Source organism: Lutjanus erythropterus, chromosome 12 (assembly GCF_056507025.1).
Source record: "Lutjanus erythropterus isolate fLutEry1 chromosome 12, fLutEry1.hap2, whole genome shotgun sequence".
Lineage (NCBI taxonomy): Eukaryota > Metazoa > Chordata > Actinopteri > Lutjaniformes > Lutjanidae > Lutjanus > Lutjanus erythropterus.
Genome location: NC_139328.1, coordinates 15,355,349 through 15,378,979, shown reverse-complemented (window position 1 = coordinate 15,378,979; position 23,631 = coordinate 15,355,349). Strand labels below are relative to the sequence as shown.

Genomic DNA, 23,631 nt, shown 5'->3' with positions numbered 1-23,631 from the left:
CCTTTTTAATCATCAGGTTAAGCATCAGTGGCTGTAAATGCAGAGACACATCAGCTATCAACAGCCACTTGACACTGAGGAAAGGAAACAGACAGTCTGCCATTTAAACTCAACGGTGCGGCCAATTTTATCCAATATTTTCGTTGGAATAAGCAGTCTGACAGTTTATCATGCGGGCTAACTACAAACACAGCACAATAATAGCCGTGCAGTAAGCCATGGGCTACAGTTTGAAGGGAAAAAAACTTCCTCACTTTCTAAATTAATGCTCAAAAAAATGCTTCTTTTTTTTTTACCTACAACTCAGGATGCGTCTAATTTACGATGACCAGACCATTAAAATCAGTGTTTTGGACATTTTGCAGCCTAAAAGCATAATCTAAAATAGTATACAATGTAGTGACAGAAAGCGTAATATTTTCGTTTTTATTTCACATACTAAATAATAAATAAATGCAATATATGGCCAAATAATTAGGACTTGCTTTGGAAAACTCTAATTGTAACTTGGTGTAGTTTTACTCTTCTCAAACCTCTCAACTCCTAATTTTACATTCATGGCAAACAGGCACAAATAAAGGACTGCAGACCTTAATAATGGTCTCAAGCAATTCACACATATTTATTTCTGCATTTTAGAAGCTTCAAGCCAGGGAGTGAAATCCGGACAGGTTGTTATAGCTACGCAATCCACAGGGGTTCCGATGTCTATTTAAAACCCCTCAGACCCTCCCTCTCTCCTTTAAACAACATTATATATCACACACACTGCATGCTAATGCGACCAATTCTCAGTGAGCACTAAAACACATCTTAAAATTAGCTCATTCTGCTGTCTGAGTTCAAACTGCCTCCTGACTCGGCAACAGAGGGAACATATCATCAGAATTCCCCCTTTGGCAATACCTGCTGATTGGGTCCTAAAACAGCAGCAAGCAGCTTTTAACTTTTAATATTTGGCTCCCGACTTCTGCCACGAGTAGTCGCGACAGAAAGAAAGATAGAGAGATTCTCCCTCAGTGTTTTTTTTTTTCTGTGGAGGACAGAAATTTAAAAAATCAAACAGAGCAGATTTTTTTTTTCCCCCCTCTTCAGTTAAAATCTGAGAGCGCGTCTGAGCGCGCATGTAGGCTTTCTGCTGGAGAAGTTTTGCGAAACTTTAAGGATGATATACCTTGGATGTTTCCTGCTGCTCTGTGGGCTCACACATGTCATGGCAAGTTATCCCATCTGGTGGTAAGTTTTATTTTCTTTATATCCCGAACGAAGGGAGTTATATTTTGCCTAAATGTTGAGAAGTATGTGATGATCGGCTCCTGAGTGGTTATTGTTGTGATTTCGTTTCTGACAGCAGCGGGACATTTAGCTGCACTGATGGTAAAGTTGTTAAAGCTTGATTTTGAGACGTTTGACACGAGTGACGGGTGTTGTGATAACCAGATGAGTGTAATTCAATGAAAGAAGGGGGGAAAAACAATGACGCTTTTAATTTTAAACCTACAGCAGATAACCGACCCGTAGAAACCAAAAGTAAAAGGCACAAAATCAGATATTTCATGTATAATTTCTGATGCTGAGGAACCCAGCATTTGCAGCATGAACGAGGCAATTTGACTGAGAGCAATTTTTATATTCAGCGTGCAGCAGGTGCAAAGTTTGTGTGCTTGCAAGTGTGTGTGCGAGTGTATATGTGCGTATGTGTGCGCGCGCGTCCACTCTTGTGAGTGTGTGTTGGGGGGTCAAAGTGGCCCAGAACAAGAAGGCTATGAAATTCTGCTCAGGATTTAGCCTTAATGCTTTGAACAAATTGATAATGTAATATAAAACTGTATGCATAGTCTGGTCTTTATGTAATTATATTATTATATTTTGATATAATTATTGATAATGCTAGGAGAATTATCAATACATTTGAAATAGAATAATTTCATTTTTCTTCCTAAACTGAGAACACTACTTTCACTTTTCAGTAGGGTTGCACGATATGGTAATAATAACATTTAATTTTTGCATCACGCTGTTAAAATAAACTATTTAGTTTAACTTTAAAAATGTTAGTGTACAGGCTGCATTAAAATTTCAGGTTCACTGAATTTGAAAAGACAATATAAAATTTGAAATGATTCAAAACAAATAAACATTTCCAGTCAAGTAAATAGAATATGAATTCAGTTGTACAAGAAAGAAAACTTGTTCAGTAAACTTAAGATATTAAGTTGAACCAACTCTAAAGTCACACTGATGAATATTTATAACATGTAACATGATTTAAAAGCTTGTAATGAACTAATTCAATAACTTCATCATGGTTCTCAATGTTTTCATTATTATGAAAACAAATAACCATGACATTTAAAATGTATTAGACACACAGCAAGTTTTCATAATATGTGTTTTCTTCAAAGTATAACAAAGAAGGCTATCAGGAGATTTTTAATTCTCAAACAGTGTATGTTTCTGCAGAAACTTAATTTAATGAGATGATCGAACTCTGGACAGTACATTCATTCAACTCAGCATTTCAAGTCAAAAGACTTTAAGTTAAAATAACTCATGTTTATAAGTTTTGAGGTGGTCTGATAATAAATACTAGAAATTTTAAGTTGAATTAGCTTGAATGAATAAAACTTGTAGGCTTATATTTACATTAGATTAATGAGAAAACATTATTGATTCCACTAAATTCCTCAATGTTTTTACACTGCACAATTGTTGAAGTATCAAACTATTAAAATTATGATGATGTGACATTTTTTGAGGTCTGTACCAATCATGTTTTCGTACATTTGGAGGAGAAGATTTGAAGGCCAGAGCATCTCTGCAGCACTACTTCATTATAATACTGTTTTGTCACAAATTTTTCCGTCATCAAAAAATTCTAGCTTCCGTAATTTCTATATTGGCTATATTTCAATAATATTTTGATTACTTATGCAGCCCTACTGTTACGTAAATATAACTGAAGGCTTAATTCACAACAGTAGCAGCATTCTTGAATGTTTATCATGGAAATCTCAGTCCACCACTGATTTCTTTTACATTTCTTCACTTTCCAAATGTCCTCGAAGATCAAAAACTGGTCAAATCACATCAATGATTGCAGCAACATTCACAGAACTAACAAAACATGTTTTTCTTGCCTTTCTCTCCTAAATCACACAAGAAGTAGGGAGTCACTGCAGAAGATGCATTAATTTCTAAATTAATAGTGCAGCAGTATCCTGATTATCCCTCATATTTAAGAAACTGAGAGGTGATGTTTATTAGCACTATATTGTCACATTTTATTTGTTTTTAATAAATGGACTGTCTCATCCTCTGGAGTAGCTCTTGTCTGGTTTCACAATGTTCATGCCAAATGTCTTTTTAGCATTAAACGAACGAATGATGTCTGTTTTTCTAATAAATCCTCCCATATTTGGGGTTGCTTAGATATTAGGTGTACCCTAATCTACTTCCCTTAATGGGTCCCCTGGAGGTAGTACTGATGAGAAACTAATTACATGCACAGCTGGAAGGAAATCCTGATATAACAGTGGGCCCTCTGCACTGAGAGGTGGAACAAAAAACTGACCCAAATCTGTTCACTCTCCTTCTAAGAGTTTATGCATGCAGCCAAAATTGATGCTTAATGGATGTTCAATATATTTTTTGAACAGTATGTGTTTCATCATCTGCTATGAGCACATTTTGAACTTTTACTGCCAGTATGTGCAGTGCCATGTTTTAGCTCTGCTGATTGACACACTCGTGCACACTGGCAAGAAACAGGCGGCCTTGAATTTCAATCTCCACAAGAGCTTTTTTGTGGAGCCAGGTATGAATGACACAATGGAAGGCAGGTTTCCATTCTGTCATAACAAAATAGGCAGGGAACTTCTGTGTTGATGGTTTGATGTTGGCGGGTGGGTCAGGTCTTTGATTGAAGAGTGTAACTACAGAAGCAAAAGAGAGGCAAGTAAACATAACGGGAGCAGGTTGCTGTATCACTCCTACTAATACAAACAATCGCTGCCTGCAGAAGTAGCACATGAAGTCACCCTGAGTTGAACATTCTTGACGTAATACTCAACTTTTTTTTTCTCTTGCAAGACTAAAGATGTATTTTTTGTTTCATGGCAACTCATCCCAAGTCAAATAAGCGAGGTTCCTTTTGGATTGCACTCAATACGCCTGCATTGTCGGTCCGTTTCCAAACAACATGTCAGCTACCTCAGAGCTTTCCCTCTTCTGCTGACAGACTCTGCTGAACTTCGCTTGAAGTGGCCATCAGAGCTGCATCACGCTCATGCACACTCTGCTCCACAGTAGTCTCCAGGGATAGGGATCTGTGCACTAAGACAGGTTCATGTCTGTCTCTTCTCGACCTGCCATGACATAGCCTGGCTGCACCCGCCACCCCACCACCCCCTTCCCTAGTCCACCCCACCTTAGAAGATAAATACCTGGAGGTGAAAGCTTGCCGCACATTCCTTTTCCCAAACATATTCTCTTGATGTCAAAGTCGGCTCCAAGGCCCCAGGGCCCACAAGTAAAGTGGTAATTCTAAGGTACCCTGCTTGGGCTTGCTGAAATATGCATTAAACCTGTGCTGGATACACTTAGACGAGAGGGGGAAAGTCTCCACAGAGACAAAAATTGAATGTGATATATGTTTTGCTTAAGTATTTATTTGTAACAGTTGCAAAGTCTTCATTTGACAACATAAACCTTAAAGAATCCTCTGTTTCTTTATCAATTATACTGAATATCAGCTTCCTTGGAGGGTAACTGATGTGAGGAGGATTAATGGATTTCTAAGAAGTAAGAGCACTCAATAGATACCTAAGATTGATGTTTAAATATTTGTTCAATCTGGTGTTCAACAACACTGTTCTTTCTTTATGCAATAACTCTTTTAAAAAATCATAAATCATCCCTGGTGGAACATGCCCTGCCTCCTCTTTCAGGCCATTTCCTAACACAGGAAGAGGTGGCATGGATTACTCAGCCCCACAGAGACAGACACAGAGACGCGAATGAGTGGAGCAACCTAAGCACACTGACTCATGATGGTTTTTTGTGGCTCGGTTCAGAACAATGACCTGGCAGAACTGCATGATAAAAGACCCTCACAGGTGTAGTCCTAATGAGCATAAAAGGGATAGTTTGGATTATTTGAAGTGGGGTTGTATGAGGTACTTATTCATAGTCAATGTATTACCTTAGTAGATGGCACACCCCCAGAGAAGAAGCAGACAGGAGTACCAGCACGGAAGCTAAGCAATGAACTGCTGTGGACAGTGTCAGCAGTTAAGTTTATGCTATATTTCATTTTTCACCACTTTAATTTATAATTTTAAGCTATATTTAGAATATTCACTGTTTTACTTTGCTGTCAGACAGTCTTTTGTGACAGGAAAGTGGCACAAATACCTTGTTCAACCTGAACAAGAGAGATGCTGATATACTGTCACCTCTATCTTTTAGTTAGTTTGTGTTATTGTGTGATTTCAGTGAATCTGAACTAACTTTTTAAAACACAGAAGTCATACAGTAACACAACTAATTAACTAATAAAACCAGCAACTTGAACCAGCAACTCCCAGGTTCTGCAAGGTAAAATTATTGATTTCGCCGATGAAGTTTCTTTAAGTGAAATATGGCATCAGTTTTCCATCAGAAAAGGTTGTCTGACAGCAAAGTAAAGCAGGGAATGTACTAAATACAACTTAAAATTATAATTGTTAATGATTTTTCAGGGTGGCTGAAATATGTTTAGTTGCTGACACTGTGCACAGTAATATATTGCTTAGCACTCTACACCAGTATTCCTGAAGCTTCTCCAAGCTAGGGGCGTGCTGATAGCCAATTAATATAGGCAATACACTGGCTATAAATAAGTGCATCCTCACTTCAAATAATCTGAACTATCCCTTTAAGACCCATTATGGCCAAGAGGAAATTCCTGTGTTTTCTGGAGAAACAAATCAAAAGACAAAGTTTTTGGCCATTAGTCCTGCCTTGATAAGAGCTATTTCAACTTTTATTCTGTACTTATTTCTTCTGGTGAGATACATTTGGTGCTGATTCACCGATGCACAATTCTTTTTCAGTGATGAGCTGATAAAAATCTATTGAAAACCTTAGAGACACTATATTCTTCTTCAAAAGTCTGCACCAGTTTGTGATGTGGACTCAAGTTTCTGCTGGGAAATGATGTGCTTCAGGGTACGCTGTGGACTGACAAGAGCCAAAGAGAGGTCAGCTGGTAATAGGAGTGCCCTTGTTTACTGATAGACGTTGCAGACAAACTGCAAACAAAACGTGATTTCCTCAGAAGTTATTTTCAACTTGCCATTCCTCACTTACTGGATGTCTCATGTATGATTAACTAGAGCAGTCTAGTCTGTAGAAATTAGGCAAGAAATTCTGTTAAAACCCAACGTGACACATGACTCTGACATTTGCTTTGGGGGAAAATAACAGTGGTTCACCCACCAGGTCATCTGATGGCTTATACACACCTTGACAGCTGACAGGCAACATTAAAGTGCAATGTTGGAAATGAAATCAGACTTTAAATTGCAAAACATAATTGAGGCGTTCAAGGTCAACATGTTCTGCTGCCATTAGACGCCATCAGCCAGGGGTCATTTGGCTGAGAAGATCTTTTCTTGAGCTTTTAAAGAAAGCAGCCTGAGGCCAGTGTCAGGAGTTCTGATAATCTTGTTGTGATCAGTGATTAGTCCTTGAACAACAGTGAACAGGTCAACAGATAGTGAGCTAAAGACTGCACACCTGCTCTGGCTCTGCTTTTGTGCAAAAGCTACAGTAACTGTTATCAAGCCCAGATCACTCAGGGGAAGATCAGCAGATTACTGCTGCCAGTGTTCAGTCTTTAATAGACAGTTGAGGTGAAATGAAGACCTGTATGGATTGCCAACAAGCTACTTTGTAGCTACTCTGCAGAGTATCTGCCAAAGATAATAGGAACTCTGCTATTAAATAATCAAGTAGTCAAAATATTGATTTTGGTGACACTTCAATGAAAACTGCACAGCTCAGGTCAGCAGGTCATGCAGTCGTAGAAGAAATGGTATTTGTTTATCTAAATTATATTAACACTCACACATTTATATATGTCCTTTAAAACAGAGCTTAACATGCAAATCAAATCCATTAACCACATTAATATTAAGCTGCGTTTCCACCACAGGTACTTTGTTTTGGAGGAATTCAGTATGTTTTCATGGCAGGGACCAGAGTCTAGATGAAGTTCCAGGGACATTATTTAACTGCCAGAAAGTACCTGCACAGAGGGTAGTACTTTCCAGGACAGGAACTTTTGGGATGGGACTTGCAGCACTGAACATTTCTGCTTGGTCGAGTGCTAGCAGCATTTTAATTTCAGCCAATTTTTTTTTTTTTTTAATCTGCAGCCGCAAACAAGTCTGTTCTTTTTTAATTGTGCTGCAGAAGAATGCATACGACTGATGTACTGCCAACAGTCATTGTTATATAGTCGCGTGCAAAAATGATGGTGGTAATTATGGTATAAAAACGGCCATCATTTTTTCATAAGTGGATTACTTTGCATACATTTTGCTTAATAATCACAGGTTTATGGACCACTGTGGAAACACAACTGAAGGAGCCTTTTAGCTCCTGGGACTAAAAGTTCTGGGTGGCTGCATTACCACCCTGGAACTTTCCCCTTTGGGGGTGTGACTTTGTTTGTTGTTCCTTGTGCATCAACATATCAACATGAGTATCTGGAACTTTTTGTCACAGAAACTACTTTTCAAGGACTTAAACAGTCATTTTAAAACACGATTATAGAGCCATCTCTAATTCCTGCTGGATTTAATCCTCATCATAAATGTTCAGTAAGGCCTGGATTTAATCACCAGTCCATCCATCATATGCGTTCCTCTGTGACTTCATATTGTTGTGTCGAAGCACAGTGAACAAAAAACAGACTTATTTTTGGCAGCAGTTTTTTAAAGTTGTGGTTGAAATAAAAGGCTGCGAGTACTCAGCTAATTGGAGATGTTCAGTGCTGAAAGCCCCATCCCCAAAGTTCCTGTACTTTTGTTTGTACTACCCCGTGAGCAGGGACTACTTCCAAAGGTCCCTAGTCACTGGGGAAAGTTTCTGTGGTGGAAACACAGCTATGGATTTACAGAAGAAAGCACACGATAGATGGATCATTATTGCATGGTCGCACAAAAATGATGCGTATAAACAGCTGTAATTTCATAAGCAGACTAATTTCCTTAATATTCCCAGCTCTTTAGAAAATGTAGCTGAAGAAATCTTTCATTTCCTTGAAATTAGTTCCTAGGATTAAAGGCTTAAGGTATTTTGGGTGAAAACATGTCTTTATATGGTATTAACCAATAAGGCTTTCTGTGATGTGGAAATGACTACAGATAGACTGACAAATGGTCCTGTACAAGCACAGTGCAGCAAAATGTTACTTAAAATTGACTAAATTACATACCACACAATGATACAATGGATATCCCATTTCTATGATTACCAGTTACTTAAAGTCCTAATTGAGAGGACACAGAAAATAAAGACAGAAAGACAGAGAGAAAGCAATAAAGGCAGTGCGACAGAGAGATGTAATCAGTGAACCAAGTTTGCACTTGTTGTATCCCAGAATACCTTCCTCAAAGGAAAAGAGGGGGTTGGGTTCTGTGTCACACTTAATACACTCTCTGAAGTTTCAATGTAGGGTTTGCACTCTTATTACCCTAAGCTGAAGGCCTGTTAAGTGTGCGGACAGTTAATAACAAGGTGTAGTTTTCCAAGTTGTCAGCTTAAGTTCTATGAAGACCTCTACGTGCATCGTGGACTTTCATCTTAGACAGAAACACTGCCTGATTCTGTGGTAGCAGGGCTGCAATTTCAATACACACAAAGGCCAGGTGTCTGCATAGAGGGTAGTTGAAGGGATAAAGGATGGCCGCCTAATGGTAGCATCTGATACAGCAAACAAACACAGACAATCAAACAAACTCAGACGTAAAATTACGCTGCACCTGGAGAGGGAAATTAGTCTCCCGCTTGAGTGGTGTTAAATCAGTAAATAAAGGCACGGGCAGGCACATAAGATGCAACACTGACAATTTTGACTTCTCCCCTCCTTGCAGGTCGCTAGCAGTGGGCCACCAGTACTCATCACTGGGCACTCAACCTATCCTCTGTGGCAGCATCCCGGGTCTGGTGCCCAAGCAGCTGCGTTTCTGCCGGAACTACGTGGAAATCATGCCCAGCGTGGCCGAGGGGGTGAAGATTGGCATCCAGGAGTGCCAGCACCAGTTCAGAGGACGACGCTGGAACTGCACCACGGTCAATGACAATCTGGCCATTTTTGGGCCAGTATTAGACAAAGGTAACGTTACAAAGCAGCAGCATTCAATTAATGGTATCATAGCGTACATATATGTCTTGCCTTTGCAGAACATGTATTCTTTCTTGCAAAGAACCTGTAAGTGTAACTCAAGCACAGGTCAGCAATGTCATGCTTCAATTCCACCATAAGTTTTCTGTGGTTTGATTTTTTAAGAGATAGATATCTTCATGTTAGAACAGGATATTTTCACATTATTACAATACACAAACTAAAGTTACAGCAAGGTACTTTACCACAACAAGTGAAGGGCGAACAAAAATCTACATTACTGGGAAAAATATGGCCAACATGACAGCAACACATATATTAAACAGAGACCTGGCTTTATGTAAAGATTGAAAATTTAATGCTTTCAGTGACTGTGATGCCGTCTGACCTGAATGACCCCAAATTATGTTTCCAGGTTTACTATGTACTCTGTAGCCTAAGTTCTTAGAAGGTCTTAGTTCTTCAAACGACCTGCAAGAAGACTAGACCTGAAAATAATTCCATGAAATGAAAGTGACTTATTGTATCTATATGCTGATTAACTCTTCCATTAACAATCCTATATTCTCTCCGTCTTGTATTTGCATTAGAAAAGCTGCACTCCCTCCGTGCATCATCCATTATGCCCATTCAAATCCTTGTTTAAATAGACTTTTAAACTGAACAAGCTCTGAGCAGCCCGTATGCATGAAATAATGTACACAGTTAAGACGAGTGAGTTCTGTCTTGTTGGTTTTCTTTAGGAGGGAATTCCCTGAGATTGTTCCGCCATACAAGAACCCCGCACACAATTGTAATTTGAGTTACAGAGTTTTCCAACATACATTTTTCCCATTAGATTCGGTGATGGTGCATTACGACTTTCAGACATATGTCAATTCTGGTCTAATCATGGGATCAGACTGGAGAAATCCCCACTATACAAGGCGCAATTTGAAGAAAACAAAAACCCACAAATCCAAGAAAGAGCATACAAGGTACAAGATAGATTTATTGATCACTGGGTTTTATAACTGTACTCTACACTATACTCCCCCTTTTTCTACTCACAAACACATTATTTATACAAAAATATATACACTTGATGGTTGATTTAATAGATAATAAGTCATAAAAATATAAGTGCTGAGGATCAATTAAGGAGAGCCTGAGGGAAGAAGCTGCTCTGTGGTCTGTGGCAGTGGATGCTTTTATATTTCTTGGCAGACTCAAGAACTTTGAGGCAAAATCTTTTATAAATCCATATTTTACAGTATTCAGGAGTTGCGTACTTTGCTTAAGGTGGAAATAATCTGAGCACTTTTATTAGTGCATCTTAAAAGACTTAGCAGACCTGCTTTAGCCAGCAGTTGGTTAGCTTACCATTTGCCGTTTTTACACTTTGGTGTTTGTACAGATGAAACAAACAACAAATAACTTGTTAATTACTGAGCTTTATAAGTGTTTTTAGCTAGATTTTGGTACCTTCAGACAGAGCTGACTTAGCTGTTTTGTTTTGTCCTGTTTTGTTTCCATTTCCATGCTAAGATAAGCTAACCAAATGCTGTTTGTAGCTTCATATTTAATGGACAGATATGATAGAGACACACCAGTATTCAAATCTTCACAAGAAAGCCTATCTTACAAAGTCTAAAGCCAGAGGTACCTTTGCTTTTAAACCACTCATTCTCACACTTGTAGCATTAATTTCAGGGAACATGCACAACTAATGCTGTAAAAGGACACAGGATATGCGAGGCAGGACTGGAACAGGTTTCCAAGACACCCTTTTCTATGTGTTTTTCATTTCTTGCTAACTCTAAAACGAGTTACAAGCTTCAAAATTGAGAATGAGTGCAAAACACAGGGGATGGGGTCGGGGATGCATCTAAACCTGTCACCTAGTTTACAGAAGACTGATGCAAACACAGGGGGTTGGAGGTTGGTCAGGGCAATTGCTTTTAATAAACTCCCAAGCCAGTTGATAGAAAGATGCTTGAGCTCAAGTAGGTGGCTAACGATAGGGGTTCTCAGTCCGAGCCCTATTGTGGTGCAAAATGCCACCACATCTACTCCCATTGCCTCCCCTCCCAGGCCTAAATTGCAGGGGTACTGAGTGGAAAGAGGAGGCAGCTACTGGGCTTTAGTGAATCATTTTGATTGGATTAAGGTCACTGAGGGCCTTAATAATGTGAGAGGTCAAAGTGGCTGGATTAAGTGCCTTTGTCAGAGGCCAAGGAGAGTGACTCAGGGGCTCACAGGCCTTTGATAGGGCTTAGTAGGAGAGGGCTTCCATTTCATTGGATTTGATTGATGCTGGTGTTTGTCTGTGCAACAGGGCCATTGTCCTCACTGGTGTCTGTTTGTCTGCGATTCAGACTGTTGTGTGTTGGTTTCCTCCTGCCTTTTTTGGGGACTAAAGCTGAAGGGAAGAGTAAGCGCCTTTAGAGGCTTCAGAGGCTTAGTTCCTATCAGTTAGCCCATCACTGCCCATGTCCTCTTCACCTTCACCGAGGTCATTAGAAGTTTGTTTTACAGAGGCGGATCAGGCAAAGTACTAGGAGAATGAAAGACATGGACCATTAAGGAGAAGAGGCAGTTTGTGAATTGAGTTGGTACTACAGGTAAAAGAACAGGAGAATGAATGGAAGAACATTTCTCTGCTTGCTCTCCAGGTTTAATGTGATCCCTTGTGACATCCGAGTTTACTAATTTCATTTATACCCAGTTTAGGTGCGGATACATCCTTAAGAGTAATGTGACACAAACTGTAAGTGGATTTTGAAAAAATTGGGTGTTGTGATAGTAGTATCTCAAATACCTACATAAGACATTAGCATATTCTTTCTGGTTCTATTAACAAGTTATTTACAATGTATCCATGGATGTACATCATCAACTATCGACTATCATTGAGTTACTTTAATGCTGAAGAAAAATTAAAGGCATTCTAAGGATCATAGCTTTTTCGTTTTGTAAGTGGATAAATGGGCACTGCATCACTCTGTGTCAAGTTGTAATATGATATACTGGGTTTAGCCCTTTTTGAGACAGATTGACTGGACTAAAATGCTTTAATTACTTACACTTAAACTTCCTGTCAAATACATATGCATAAAAAATTCTCATGCCAAATGTGATCATACATTCACTTGAACACAAAGCGACATTCATGTCACACATACTAATACCAAATGTCATGTACCAAACCATAAAAGTCTTATGTTACTCCTGCCTTTAAAATGGACAGTTGATTCTTTTATGTTCATGTTCTTTCTCCCTTACTCATGGCCTGATCTTCTCTCTCTGTTTCTCTCTCACTCCACACCCCAAATCACAAGCCCTACCTCGAGGCTACGTCTGCGTCAGCACTCATTAATTTACATTAACTAAAGTGTCAAAACATGCACCACTGGAATCTGCCTGTGATGAAAGGTAGTAGAAAGCTGTGCAGGTGTTCTCAGTCCACAGAGCCGATCCCAGAGCTGTTTCGGCATTCTTGGTATTTACAGAACACCTACCTACTATCTGGGTATAGTCAGGCTCCAGGTTTATGAGTCAGATGATAGAATTAGTGAGGGCAACTTGGCTACAAAGAGTGGACAGTCACGGCTTCGCTGGTGTTGCCGCCCACACAGGTATAGACATGCACCGTCACTATTCTACTTGAAACCATTAAGTTCAAATGAGCCTCATAGGAAATTCCTATTACGTAATATTTAAAGCTTGAAAGGACTACAAAGTTTCATACTGTTGTAGCTCTGACTTATCTAACCTCTATTCCCTGTAGGTGCCCCTTCCTTGCCCCAGCTCTGCATACCAGGAAATCCACCTAATAAATTAACCTAAATCATGAAGTCCCATCTTAACTAACTGGGAAAAGGTCAGGGGATGTGGGTTACGACCTATGACCTGAGGATGAGAAAGTGTAACTATTTAGGATGAGCTAAGAGGTCTCTGCTTTTCAAGAGACGTATGTCTCTCCATGCCGGGGGAGGGAAGCTAGCGCACCAGTATATCATTAACTCTGGGCAAGAAAGAAAGAATGGGTGTGGTAAATGGAGTTGATGGGGGGACCTTAGCCCCACTCCCTGCTGGGCACTGCTAAGAGCACAATATCTTCGCAACCATGAGATTAAGCAGGAGAAAAAGTGCTTTTCCCCATTCACACGCCCTTTAGATTGTTTTATTAAACCATTTGAATAGGGATTTCCCCGTCTGCCGACAAGTGGGTCCAGCCAATGCATAGTTCTCTGTTGCTATGACTTAACTTGGTCCCCACTAATCACTGGCCAGGGCAAATTTCATATAAAATATCTGGGGCCATTGTGGGACTAACACAGCGTGACAGTGGCAGCACAATAGGGGATTCAACCCCCCAGCAGGTTGTAGGGACCACTTGGCCTGCCAGGGTCTGGCAAAGTTTGGTGGAGGAGCATTGTCGGAGTAAATGTCCTGAAATACCATAAATTGGTAGTAAAACCAAGAAAAGCTGAGCAAGTAATGTAAGAGCTGGTGTTTCCAGGTGACGTAAATGCTATTACAGGTATATATAGCCCCATAATGGTCTATGAAATGCCAGGCATGACACATAAGTAGTAGTCTAATAAAAATGTGTCATTCTTTCTTCTTCTAAAGGACAATAATTGTTTAATCACACCTGGAAGTTCTGAATTATATTTCAAAATGTCAACATTTTATGGTATAGCTTTTGTTGGCTTATTAAACAAAGTGTAAATGCCTCAAAGAAATACTAAGTTAAGAATAAGCCTTAGAATTGGCATCAGGTGTACATAGAAAGTAAGACTCTCCTCATAAACCACCTATTTTCTTTTTGAATGTGCTAAATGTATTTAAGTGATTAGAATATAAACAACAAGATATCATTAACTAAAAAGTATAGGTTTATAGATTAATGTAGAAGGTTTCTGCCGGGCCCATGAGTGTTAAAGAGCTTTGTGGACAGTAGCATCACTGCTTGGCAGATATTTATATGCTATGGTTAACTTGTTGTATGTATGCATCGATATTTTCTGCTTTTCTTTTTATTATGTATAATGACCATGTAATGTATATAACTTTGCTGTGGGCAGTTAATATTCTCTGTATTTTTGTTCAGAAATCCCAGTATGTTATCAAAGAGCGTGTGGCTGTTACAAGAAGTCTGCAACCTTAGAGACCTACTTTTTTTTTTCTAGGTTAGCCAGCCTGCTCACACACAGAGACACCAGGACATATTTAATTTGCCCCAATCCTTCTCCTTTGCTCATTTTATCCCAAGATAATCCTCTTTTCCTCTCCCATTTGAACTCCTCCTCCCCCTTATGCTGTGCAGCATCAGTGCCAGTCATCCATAAGGTTACATTTCTAAAGGAGTACCCCAGGGTTCCGTTTTAGGTCCACATTTCTTCACACTTTTCATAAATCAAGATCAACAGTCTGTGACACATTAAATTAAATTCTATTTCTAAGCTGATGATACAATATTGTATAGAAGAGAAGACTAACTAGACTGACAGCCAAATCCTGGTTCAAATGGCTCAGGTTAATTGTGTATGCAGGGAGGGGCGTGTATACAATACAACATTTAGTTACAGAGTCCTTTAACACAAGTTATACTGTGCAGCATCAGTGCCAGTCATCCATAAGGTTACATTTCTAAAGGAGTTCCACAGGGTTCTGTTGTAGGCCCACATATCTTTACACTTTTTGTAAATAATGATCAACTTACTGTGGTGCACAAAATTAAATTCCATGTCTATATTGATCATATAGTCTTGTATAACAGAGAAGAATCTAACTAAACTGACAGCCAAATTTTGGTTCAAATGATTCCAATCAGCATGTAAAGGGAAAATACTTTATCCAACACAAAATTTAGTTACAGAGTCCTTAAACACACCTTGTGTTTTGCAGAATCAGTGCCGGTCATCCATAAAGTTACGTTTGTGAAGGAGTACCCCAGAGTTCTGTTTTAGGCCCACGTCTTCAGCAATCTGCTAAATTCTATTTCTATACAGATTACATAATCTTGTATAGAAGAGAAGAATATAAACTGGCAGCCAAATATTTGTACAAATGGAAAAGTCTTTATCTGATACATAATTTAGTGATAGAGTCCCTTAACACACCTTTAATAGAATCCATGCTGTAAATACTGTATCATTTCATATTGATGTAGGACAAACATTTGAAATATACACTTCCAACTTACTCATAACTCCAAAATTAAAAACATGAGCTTGACTGCAATGGAAATCATACAGTATCCTGTGAAATTATCTGTGATGGATGCAGTTAGCAGGACTCAAGGAAGGAGAGCAAAGGTTCAGATGTATTCTGAACATGAGTAACCTTGTGCGTATACAATAGTAGTGTGCAGTGGGTGGCGGAGGATGCCAGTAGACCTTTTCTCTTGCATCATTGTTTCTAATGCCCTTTAGTCCTCAAACTGGTTGGAACCTGCTGTAAGGGAGGAGCTCCTACTCCCTTCAGCTTTACACTCCTCCCTTCTTTCTTTTCTTTTCTGTCTGTCCTTCTTGTTCTTTAGACAGAAGCATGTGCTGCCTCTTTATCTCATACACACATACACACACACAATCCCAAATTTCACTACTGGTCTTCAGCTCTCTCTGTCTATTTCTTTACTCTCCGTCTGTTCATGTTACACCTGGTGTTTCCTCTTTCTTTATCTTGTTGTCTCTCCTCTCTTTTCTTGTCATTGTGCAAGACCATACAAGTACATATATTCAAGACAGGGAATGCTAAGGCAGAAAGTCTCCCCTTCTACAAAGTTGAAGTGTTGTTTACGATATGGACACTAGAGTCCCATCTTCATGTTGTGTGTATGATTTGTCCCCGCAGCGTGAGGCAGTTTCCTAACCTTTCAAAAGCTTAATTGAGTCTCTTAATTATAGGCCTGTCAGGCGCGTCTCTTCCTCTCATCTCTCTGGAAGATCCTGATCCCTCTGAGTCACCAGTTAGCTATGTCAGACAGAGGCATAGAAACCTTGCTGGCCTTATTCAGAGACAGGACGATTGATGTCTGGGCTAAATGAACCACACACTGGTACACCTTGCTAGATACCTTAACACTAGTAGTAACAATAGTAATGGACTCTGCAGTATGTTGGCTATAGTTTGTTTGAGGTTGTCTTCATGGCTTGGGTTGAAAAAATATTTGCTTATGCAATCATACAAGACCGAACACAGAGATATCCTTCTTAACAGGTGGTGACCTACATTCTCTAGCAATTATACTTCAACTTTTTTTTATAAATGAAATCCTGAAATTAATAATTTGCTTGAAAAACTCATTACTCATGTGACAATCCATGTTTTTTTTTAATTTTGCAGAGGTGTTTTTCTGCAGTAAGTTGCTTCCAGGTATTTGTTCCAGTACTTTAAGTCTCACAAATATCTGAATTTCTTTTTCCAGCCACTCGAGAGTCAGCATTTGTCCATGCTATTGCCTCTGCGGGAGTGGCATTTGCAGTGACCCGTGCCTGCGCTGAGGGTTCAGCCACCATCTGCGGATGTGACACACGCCACAAGGGCCCCCCTGGTGAGGGATGGAAGTGGGGTGGCTGCAGTGAGGATGTGGAGTTCGGGACCATGGTGTCCCGGGAGTTTGCCGATGCGAGGGAGAATCGCCCAGATGCACGCTCAGCCATGAACCGCCACAACAATGAGGCAGGAAGAATGGTGGGTTTTCTAAATGCTAAAAGCTTGTTTTGCTGATTCTGTTCAACCAATACTGGTTTGTCACACTACTGGGCATCTCATACTGATGCAGAATATACACTTAAGCAGTTGTAGGAGATGCTGCCAGAAAGTCTTTTCAACACATGGTAAACAGTGTGAAACTGTTTTGGTCGGTTTATACACCTATGCACCTCAGCCCAGCACAGCAAAGATTTTCATTTTCATTTAAATTTTTTTCATTTAAAAGCTTTTATTTTGATGTAGCAAAATCAGGAAATGTTGAGTTTTCATCAGCAGTAACTTAACACGACTGCTATCCAGCCAAAAGTGAATATGAAACAGCAAAATAAAACAACTACCTGAAAGTACAAACAGTGACACAAGAAAGAAACTAAGCTTCAAACCACAGAAATTTGGTTTGAAGCTACACAGAGACTTTGAATAAATTCTTTCTCCCTGCTGTCCTGCACACACATGAGTAGTGTCTTGCAACAAACGCTTGTTTGAAGGGAAGAAAGTGGGTTGTGATTGGTTGGCCACAGCTGGCACAACATCTCTTCAGCCTGCTTGGAGGTGGACCCCACTCACTTTGGCCCCTTTTCAGAGAAGGTCCATCTTGGGCCCAATTTGATACAGCTCAGCAGTGTTAAAACTGGTGATGCCAGTCAAAAAGCCCCACAAAATGACTTGGGTAGGTTTAGGAAACCATCATGCTTTGGGTTTAAATAAGATGTTGCATTACATACATCACATGAGTTGCAAGGCAAAAATAGTTACATGACACAATAATCATAATGTACCTTAAAACTTTTAGTAACATTTGGTCTCTCATTGGACACAAACCCTGACCAGGAGGTCAGAAGTCCTGTTTTTGTTTGACCCATTGATCCACTCCACTTCCTCCAATGCTGACTTTGTCGCGCTTTATACTACATTGAAATCTTGGTGCATCTCATATATGGCTGTTGAAGTAACTGAAAGTCAGATGTGGCACATACAGCCACAGGTTTGTGCGTCCGTATGAGTTACCAAGGGCTGTGACAAAACATTGGTATTTGCAGACTTGGGAATGAGTTGTTGAGTTGCATCAGTTTTCCTACTTTAGGATAGTTGATTAACACTTTGATTTTGTTTTTATCCTCAGTCACTCAATGACAACATGTTCCTGAAATGTAAGTGCCACGGGCTCTCAGGCAGCTGCGAGGTCAAGACGTGTTGGTGGTCTCAGCCTGACTTCCGAGTTATTGGTGACTACATGAAGGATAAGTATGACAGCGCGTCAGAGATGGTGGTGGAGAAACACAAGGAGTCCCGCGGATGGGTGGAGACCCTGAGACCCAAGTACAACTACTTCAAACCCCCGACAGAGCAAGACCTGGTGTATTACGAAAGCTCGCCCAATTTCTGTGACCCCAATCCTGAGACAGGCTCCTTTGGTACGCGCGATCGCATCTGCAATCTGACATCCCATGGCATAGACGGGTGCGACCTCCTCTGCTGCGGCAGAGGTCACAACACCAGGACTGAGAAGAGAAAGGAGAAGTGCCATTGTATTTTCCACTGGTGCTGCTACGTCAGCTGTCAGGAGTGTGTGAGAGTCTATGACGTGCACACCTGCAAATAAGGACGCCTGGTTCTCATCTTTTCTCACCAAAATTTAAAGACTTCAATAGGCAGAAGAACAAATACAGCAAGTTATCTACAAGACATGAGGGACTGTAAGCGTCTGACCTGTCCATGGACGCCAGTGGCAGACATAACAGCCTTGTATTTTGTGCTGTGATGCTAGAAAGAGCCAGTTTCTGCCTCAATCAACTGAAATGGTTGAGTAGATGTTGACATCACAGAGCATCATCCATATGTACTGTGATGATGGAGTTGATGACAACAATGTTGATATCTCTAGCGATGACGAAAGAGTTTTCATGTACTGACGTAGGAAAGGAGAACTGTCGGCTAATTGACAAACACCATATTGGTGATTTTTTTTTTTTTCTGTGTTCCCTGTAGTTACATATGTTGAGAATAGTACAGCACTGCCAATGCTTTCAAGTCTGAGGGGCAAACAGTAAAAATGTTGCATTTTCTTCAAATCATCATTTGTTTTTGCCACAGATTTCTGAGCAATTTACCAGACACTCAACAGCATGCATTCTCCTCCTCAACATTATTAAGTATGTATGTGTATATCTGAAAACTAACATTATCATTGTGTGAATGAGTTTTTTTTTATAGTGTTAATATGTTACTGATGTTTGGGTAAGAATGCACTTGCACCTGAGTGAATGTAGTTATTATGCTGCAATGTGTTTACATATTCTCAAATTCTTAAGCTAACGAGTTAATATCTGCTTTAAATGACTAATTTTATCTTGAGATTAGACATGAGCCACACCAACTGAGCAACAGCAAAACAAAAATATAGTCTGCACATTTCCCGAAACACCTGAATACACTGGAAGCTTTTTCTCAAAGGGATAGACTTAATTTTTTTAGGTGGGGTTGTATTATGTACTTACCCATAGTTAGTACAATATTTAGAATATTTTATACAACTTTATCTTGCTGCCAGACAGCCTTTTTCAATGGGAAACCACAGGTATATTAGCCAAATATGACACTCTCCAAACCAACCAAACTCCATAGCTGAAATCAGTAAGTTTACCTCACAGAGCATGGGTACTGCTGTTCTTGATTTGTTAGTTTGTTCGTGTTATCGTGTGACTTGCATGTTTTAAAAGGATAGTCCGGATTCAGCAAAGTTTGACAATAACACAAATAAACACTGATTGAGGCTGCAGTGGAACAGCAACACCCATGTTCTGTAAGGTAAAATTAGTGATTTTGCCTATGGAGTTTGGTGGGTGTGGAGAGAGCAATATATGGCCTTTAGAGCAGCTTTCTTTTGGAAAAAGGCTATCTGATGGTAAGATAAAACAATGAAAATATTCTTAATATAGCGCGCATTTTGCTGCTGACTGTGTCCACAGCAGTAATTACTTTGCTTCCTACACTTGTACTGCTGCTGCTTCTCCAAATGGGGGGCATGCCAACTGCAACCGACCATAGGTAATACACTGACTCTCAATAAGTACCTTATACAGCCCCACTCCAAAAAGTCCAAACTGTCCCTTTAAGAATAAAAATGCTTTGAACAACATCGAGAATTATGACCAAAGATGAGAAAAGAAAACCCCCTGTAAGTCTGCGGTGGTCAGAGAGCTGTAAACAAATCTGAAAGGTCAGCACTTGTGTCCCATTGAGAAATATGAAGCGTGTTCTCCTTGTTTTTTTTATCAGTATTAGCAATGTCTCATGTGACTGGGTGTGGGTTATTTATAAAAGGGTTATTCCCACTATATTTTTGTTTCATTCATACACATGATTATGTTCTTTTATTTTAATATTTGATGAAAGAGAGGTAAATTCTGTACTCCCTGGTCAAACACAACACAAATAGCAAACAAACCGCAAACTAAGCTGTATAATATAAGCTCTGTATAATGCAGTATAATTTGCAGTTCAAGTCATAAAATGATGACCAAAACCTGTGCATGTGATGATTCTCAGCTGTGGCTTCTTGTTCCCCAAACTAAACAACAAGCAGCATCACTGAAACTATCAATACTTCCCTTATTTTAATGCTGCTAAGTAAAGATAATACTTGTTTGTTAAGAGTGTGTGTGTTTAGGTCCTTACATACAGTATGTCTTTGTTTGTGTAATATGTATATTCTTGCATGTATTCTTCTTTCTGTGAAAGAAATCTATTATATATAGTTTGGGAAAAAAAATGTGAAGTTTTGACTAATTCTTGCATACAATAATTCTCATTTTAACCAAATAGACCAAAATAGAGTTTATGTTATTTTAGTTGTCTATGGTTTTGTAGTTATGCTAAAACTTCAGGGCAAAAATGACGAATCATGTTGCTCTCCCTTAATTAATTTGAAAAGAAATACAACACGGTATTTATTTATTTGGAAAGTGAAAAACTACTGAAAGCTGAGACAAGACGTCTAAACAAGTGACATAATGTTTATAAAAAACATGTGATAGCCTTGAGAGATGTGTACAGTCACTGATGAGTTATTGTTTACAGTCAATGTAATGCGATGTCTCAGGCATATATAGTTCTCAGATTTTAATCAAAATTGCCCACGTATGATTACTTTTCATCCTGACTGAAAATATTCACAAGCAGCCATAACCAGACTCACATTTTAAGTCATTTTTAATAAACTACACAGCAACCATTGTCAGTACGACATCTGTTATCTTGCATTATTTACTGTACACTTTATATGTGATCGATTGCTTGTGTGGACAATTTGCTTATGTTCTAATTTTTTTTTGTTAAGTCTTTAAATCCAAAGTTTTGTACAAACTAGTTTTTGCGTTTTTATGGATTTCTAAAATTGGATGCTTTTTTATAATTATTTATTTCGTGCTATGTACATATTAGTAAGTAAAAGTATATATTTGCAGAAATACATTTTTTTGAAACAGTGTTGTGACTTGTAACACTGTAGCCTTTTTACCTCATCTCTGTTTTTTCACTGACTGCACACAGGTACCGTTTGTCCTACTGCCTGTAGTAGATTTCTAAAGTTAACTCTGTAACACCAAAATAAAGCAACATAAACAACCAAACAGTTGTTTTATCATCTATGACTGAGGTTTACATGTAATGAAATGCTTTGTTGGTTTTTGTGAACAGTGAGTGCCAAGAAATCAACAGCCAGTGCCTGTTGACCTCTGACCTCTGTGGGCTGACCTGAGGGAATGTTCATGAACGCAACACCAATATCATACTGCACAAATAACACGTGTATTTAATGTAGCACTTGACTCTAAAGATGATAGTGCAATGTAAAATATGTAACATTATCCTGGGTCATCAGTCTCCAGATTCTTTGGACTACGAAAACAAGGAATTTTAAAATAACACAGATCCAAAGATCTGACTGTCTCAAATTTTCATCATGTTATCACTTTTATGAATAGCTTCCTCTGGGCTTGAAGGAGACAAAATATTTAAAAAGCTATTTTACTATTGTTGGAGAATTGGGTAGCGGGTAGAGGGAAGTGATGCCTGTGACTTCAGTTAGCTAGAAGACACAGTCAGCCAGTTATGCTGATGTTTGTATAATAGTTTGTATTAACGGCATAAAAGAAAAAAAACTGTTGGACAGCTTTTTAATGGCTCTGGTAATCTACATTTTCCCAGGAGTACACAAATATGTGTAATGTCACATTGTTGTCCATTTTTATGGTGAGGGGACTATGTGTTGGAATGGAATTGTGAAAGACAGACTGACATTGGTCATGAAATGTAATGGAAGCAGGTGATGGGAGACTCAAGAGAACTGGTGCTGATAGAAAAACCCACACAAATTAAGAAAATGTATACATATACATATGTATTGTATATAACATGAAGTTATTAATGTCAGCTATCTGTAAGTAGTGTTGGGAAGCTGTTGGGAGAAGTTAGCCTTCAAGACTTTCTACCAGACAGCACTTTTTGATTAAGGAACAACATAATTGTTAAGGATAAATGGCAAGATTCTTGTTCTTTCTGACAGAGAGCCCCGAATGCTAACTTCTCCCATGTGCTATTGGAAAATAAACTATTCATCACTTTTTAGTGTCTTGAAACAAATTCTGTTGTTTCAGTCATTTGTGCTACTAGTAACAATTATGCTTTCTTTAGCCTGTTCTGGGCTTTGTAACATGGTAGCCTCAGAGGAACAGAGTAGATAGCTACACTTCATTTTAAGGTAATGAAAATACAATGATTATTGCTTTTCAGGTGATTTACACTCATGAAAACATACTTATTCTGGCAATAAATCCCCCTAAATCGTACACACTGGACCTTTAAGTTGCACTGCATGGCGCTCTGAAGGCCACCATAGTAAGGATTTCTCAAAGATGATTGTACCAGGAGTACCATCACTGGTGTAATAGCAATAAGTAATAGTAGTAGTAGTGTGAGAGTGTAGTATAAAGCATCAATCATGATTTGTTGCAGTCCACAGGTGTGAGAGATTTTTAGATGACAGAATTTCATATCACAATAATGCAACTGCAATATTTTATGTTTTGATTGTCACAATCTTTTTCCACTGGCAACCAGTAAGAAAGTGAGAAATTCTGTCTTGTGTTGTATTTTATTTATTTGAATGATGTTGAATCAAGGGACAAGTAGTGGTGAAGGCAGGCTCAGCTGATGGTGACATGAACAGGTGGAAAACCTCTTATCAATGGCAATAAATAATGGTAACATACACATAAAAAAAAGACTAAGTGCAGTTGCATTTTGAATAAAATCACCTGTGAATCACTAAGTAGAATTTAATTGTATTTTCAGTCAAAGATGCAGAAAGTTGCTAAACTTCATTAATTGGGAGGTGAGAGGTCTTTGGCTTTAATCACCTTACACTTCTGCCCAAGGCATTTTACGTGACATGACAAATCATCATCTGCCACCACCTATTTCTGGGACTGCCATTTTCCCAAAGGTAAGACTTTTTTATTCATTGTTAGTTA

At 39.0% G+C, this 23,631-nt stretch overlaps 1 protein-coding gene across 1 annotated transcript; it reads left to right on the top strand.

Moving 5' to 3' along the window:
* The first annotated feature begins 762 nt into the window (after nt 1–762).
* wnt3a (wingless-type MMTV integration site family, member 3A) lies at nt 763–21,729 on the top strand. Its single transcript, XM_084731689.1, has 4 exons — nt 763–1,236; nt 9,144–9,385; nt 16,812–17,077; nt 18,222–21,729. The coding sequence occupies exons 1-4, from the start codon at nt 1,166–1,168 to the stop codon at nt 18,699–18,701; spliced, it is 1,059 nt and encodes a 352-aa protein (XP_084587815.1). The 5' UTR covers nt 763–1,165; the 3' UTR covers nt 18,702–21,729.
* The last annotated feature ends 1,902 nt before the right edge of the window (nt 21,730–23,631 follow it).

Excerpts from the sequence above, each read along its gene's own strand:
- wnt3a (XM_084731689.1), top strand. The coding sequence starts at position 1,166 with ATGATATACCTTGGATGTTTCCTGCTGCTCTGTGGGCTCACACATGTC. Across the intron at positions 1,237-9,143 it reads GCAAGTTATCCCATCTGGTG|GTCGCTAGCAGTGGGCCACC; the intron begins GTAAGTTTTATT and ends CCCTCCTTGCAG. Across the intron at positions 9,386-16,811 it reads TGGGCCAGTATTAGACAAAG|CCACTCGAGAGTCAGCATTT; the intron begins GTAACGTTACAA and ends TTCTTTTTCCAG.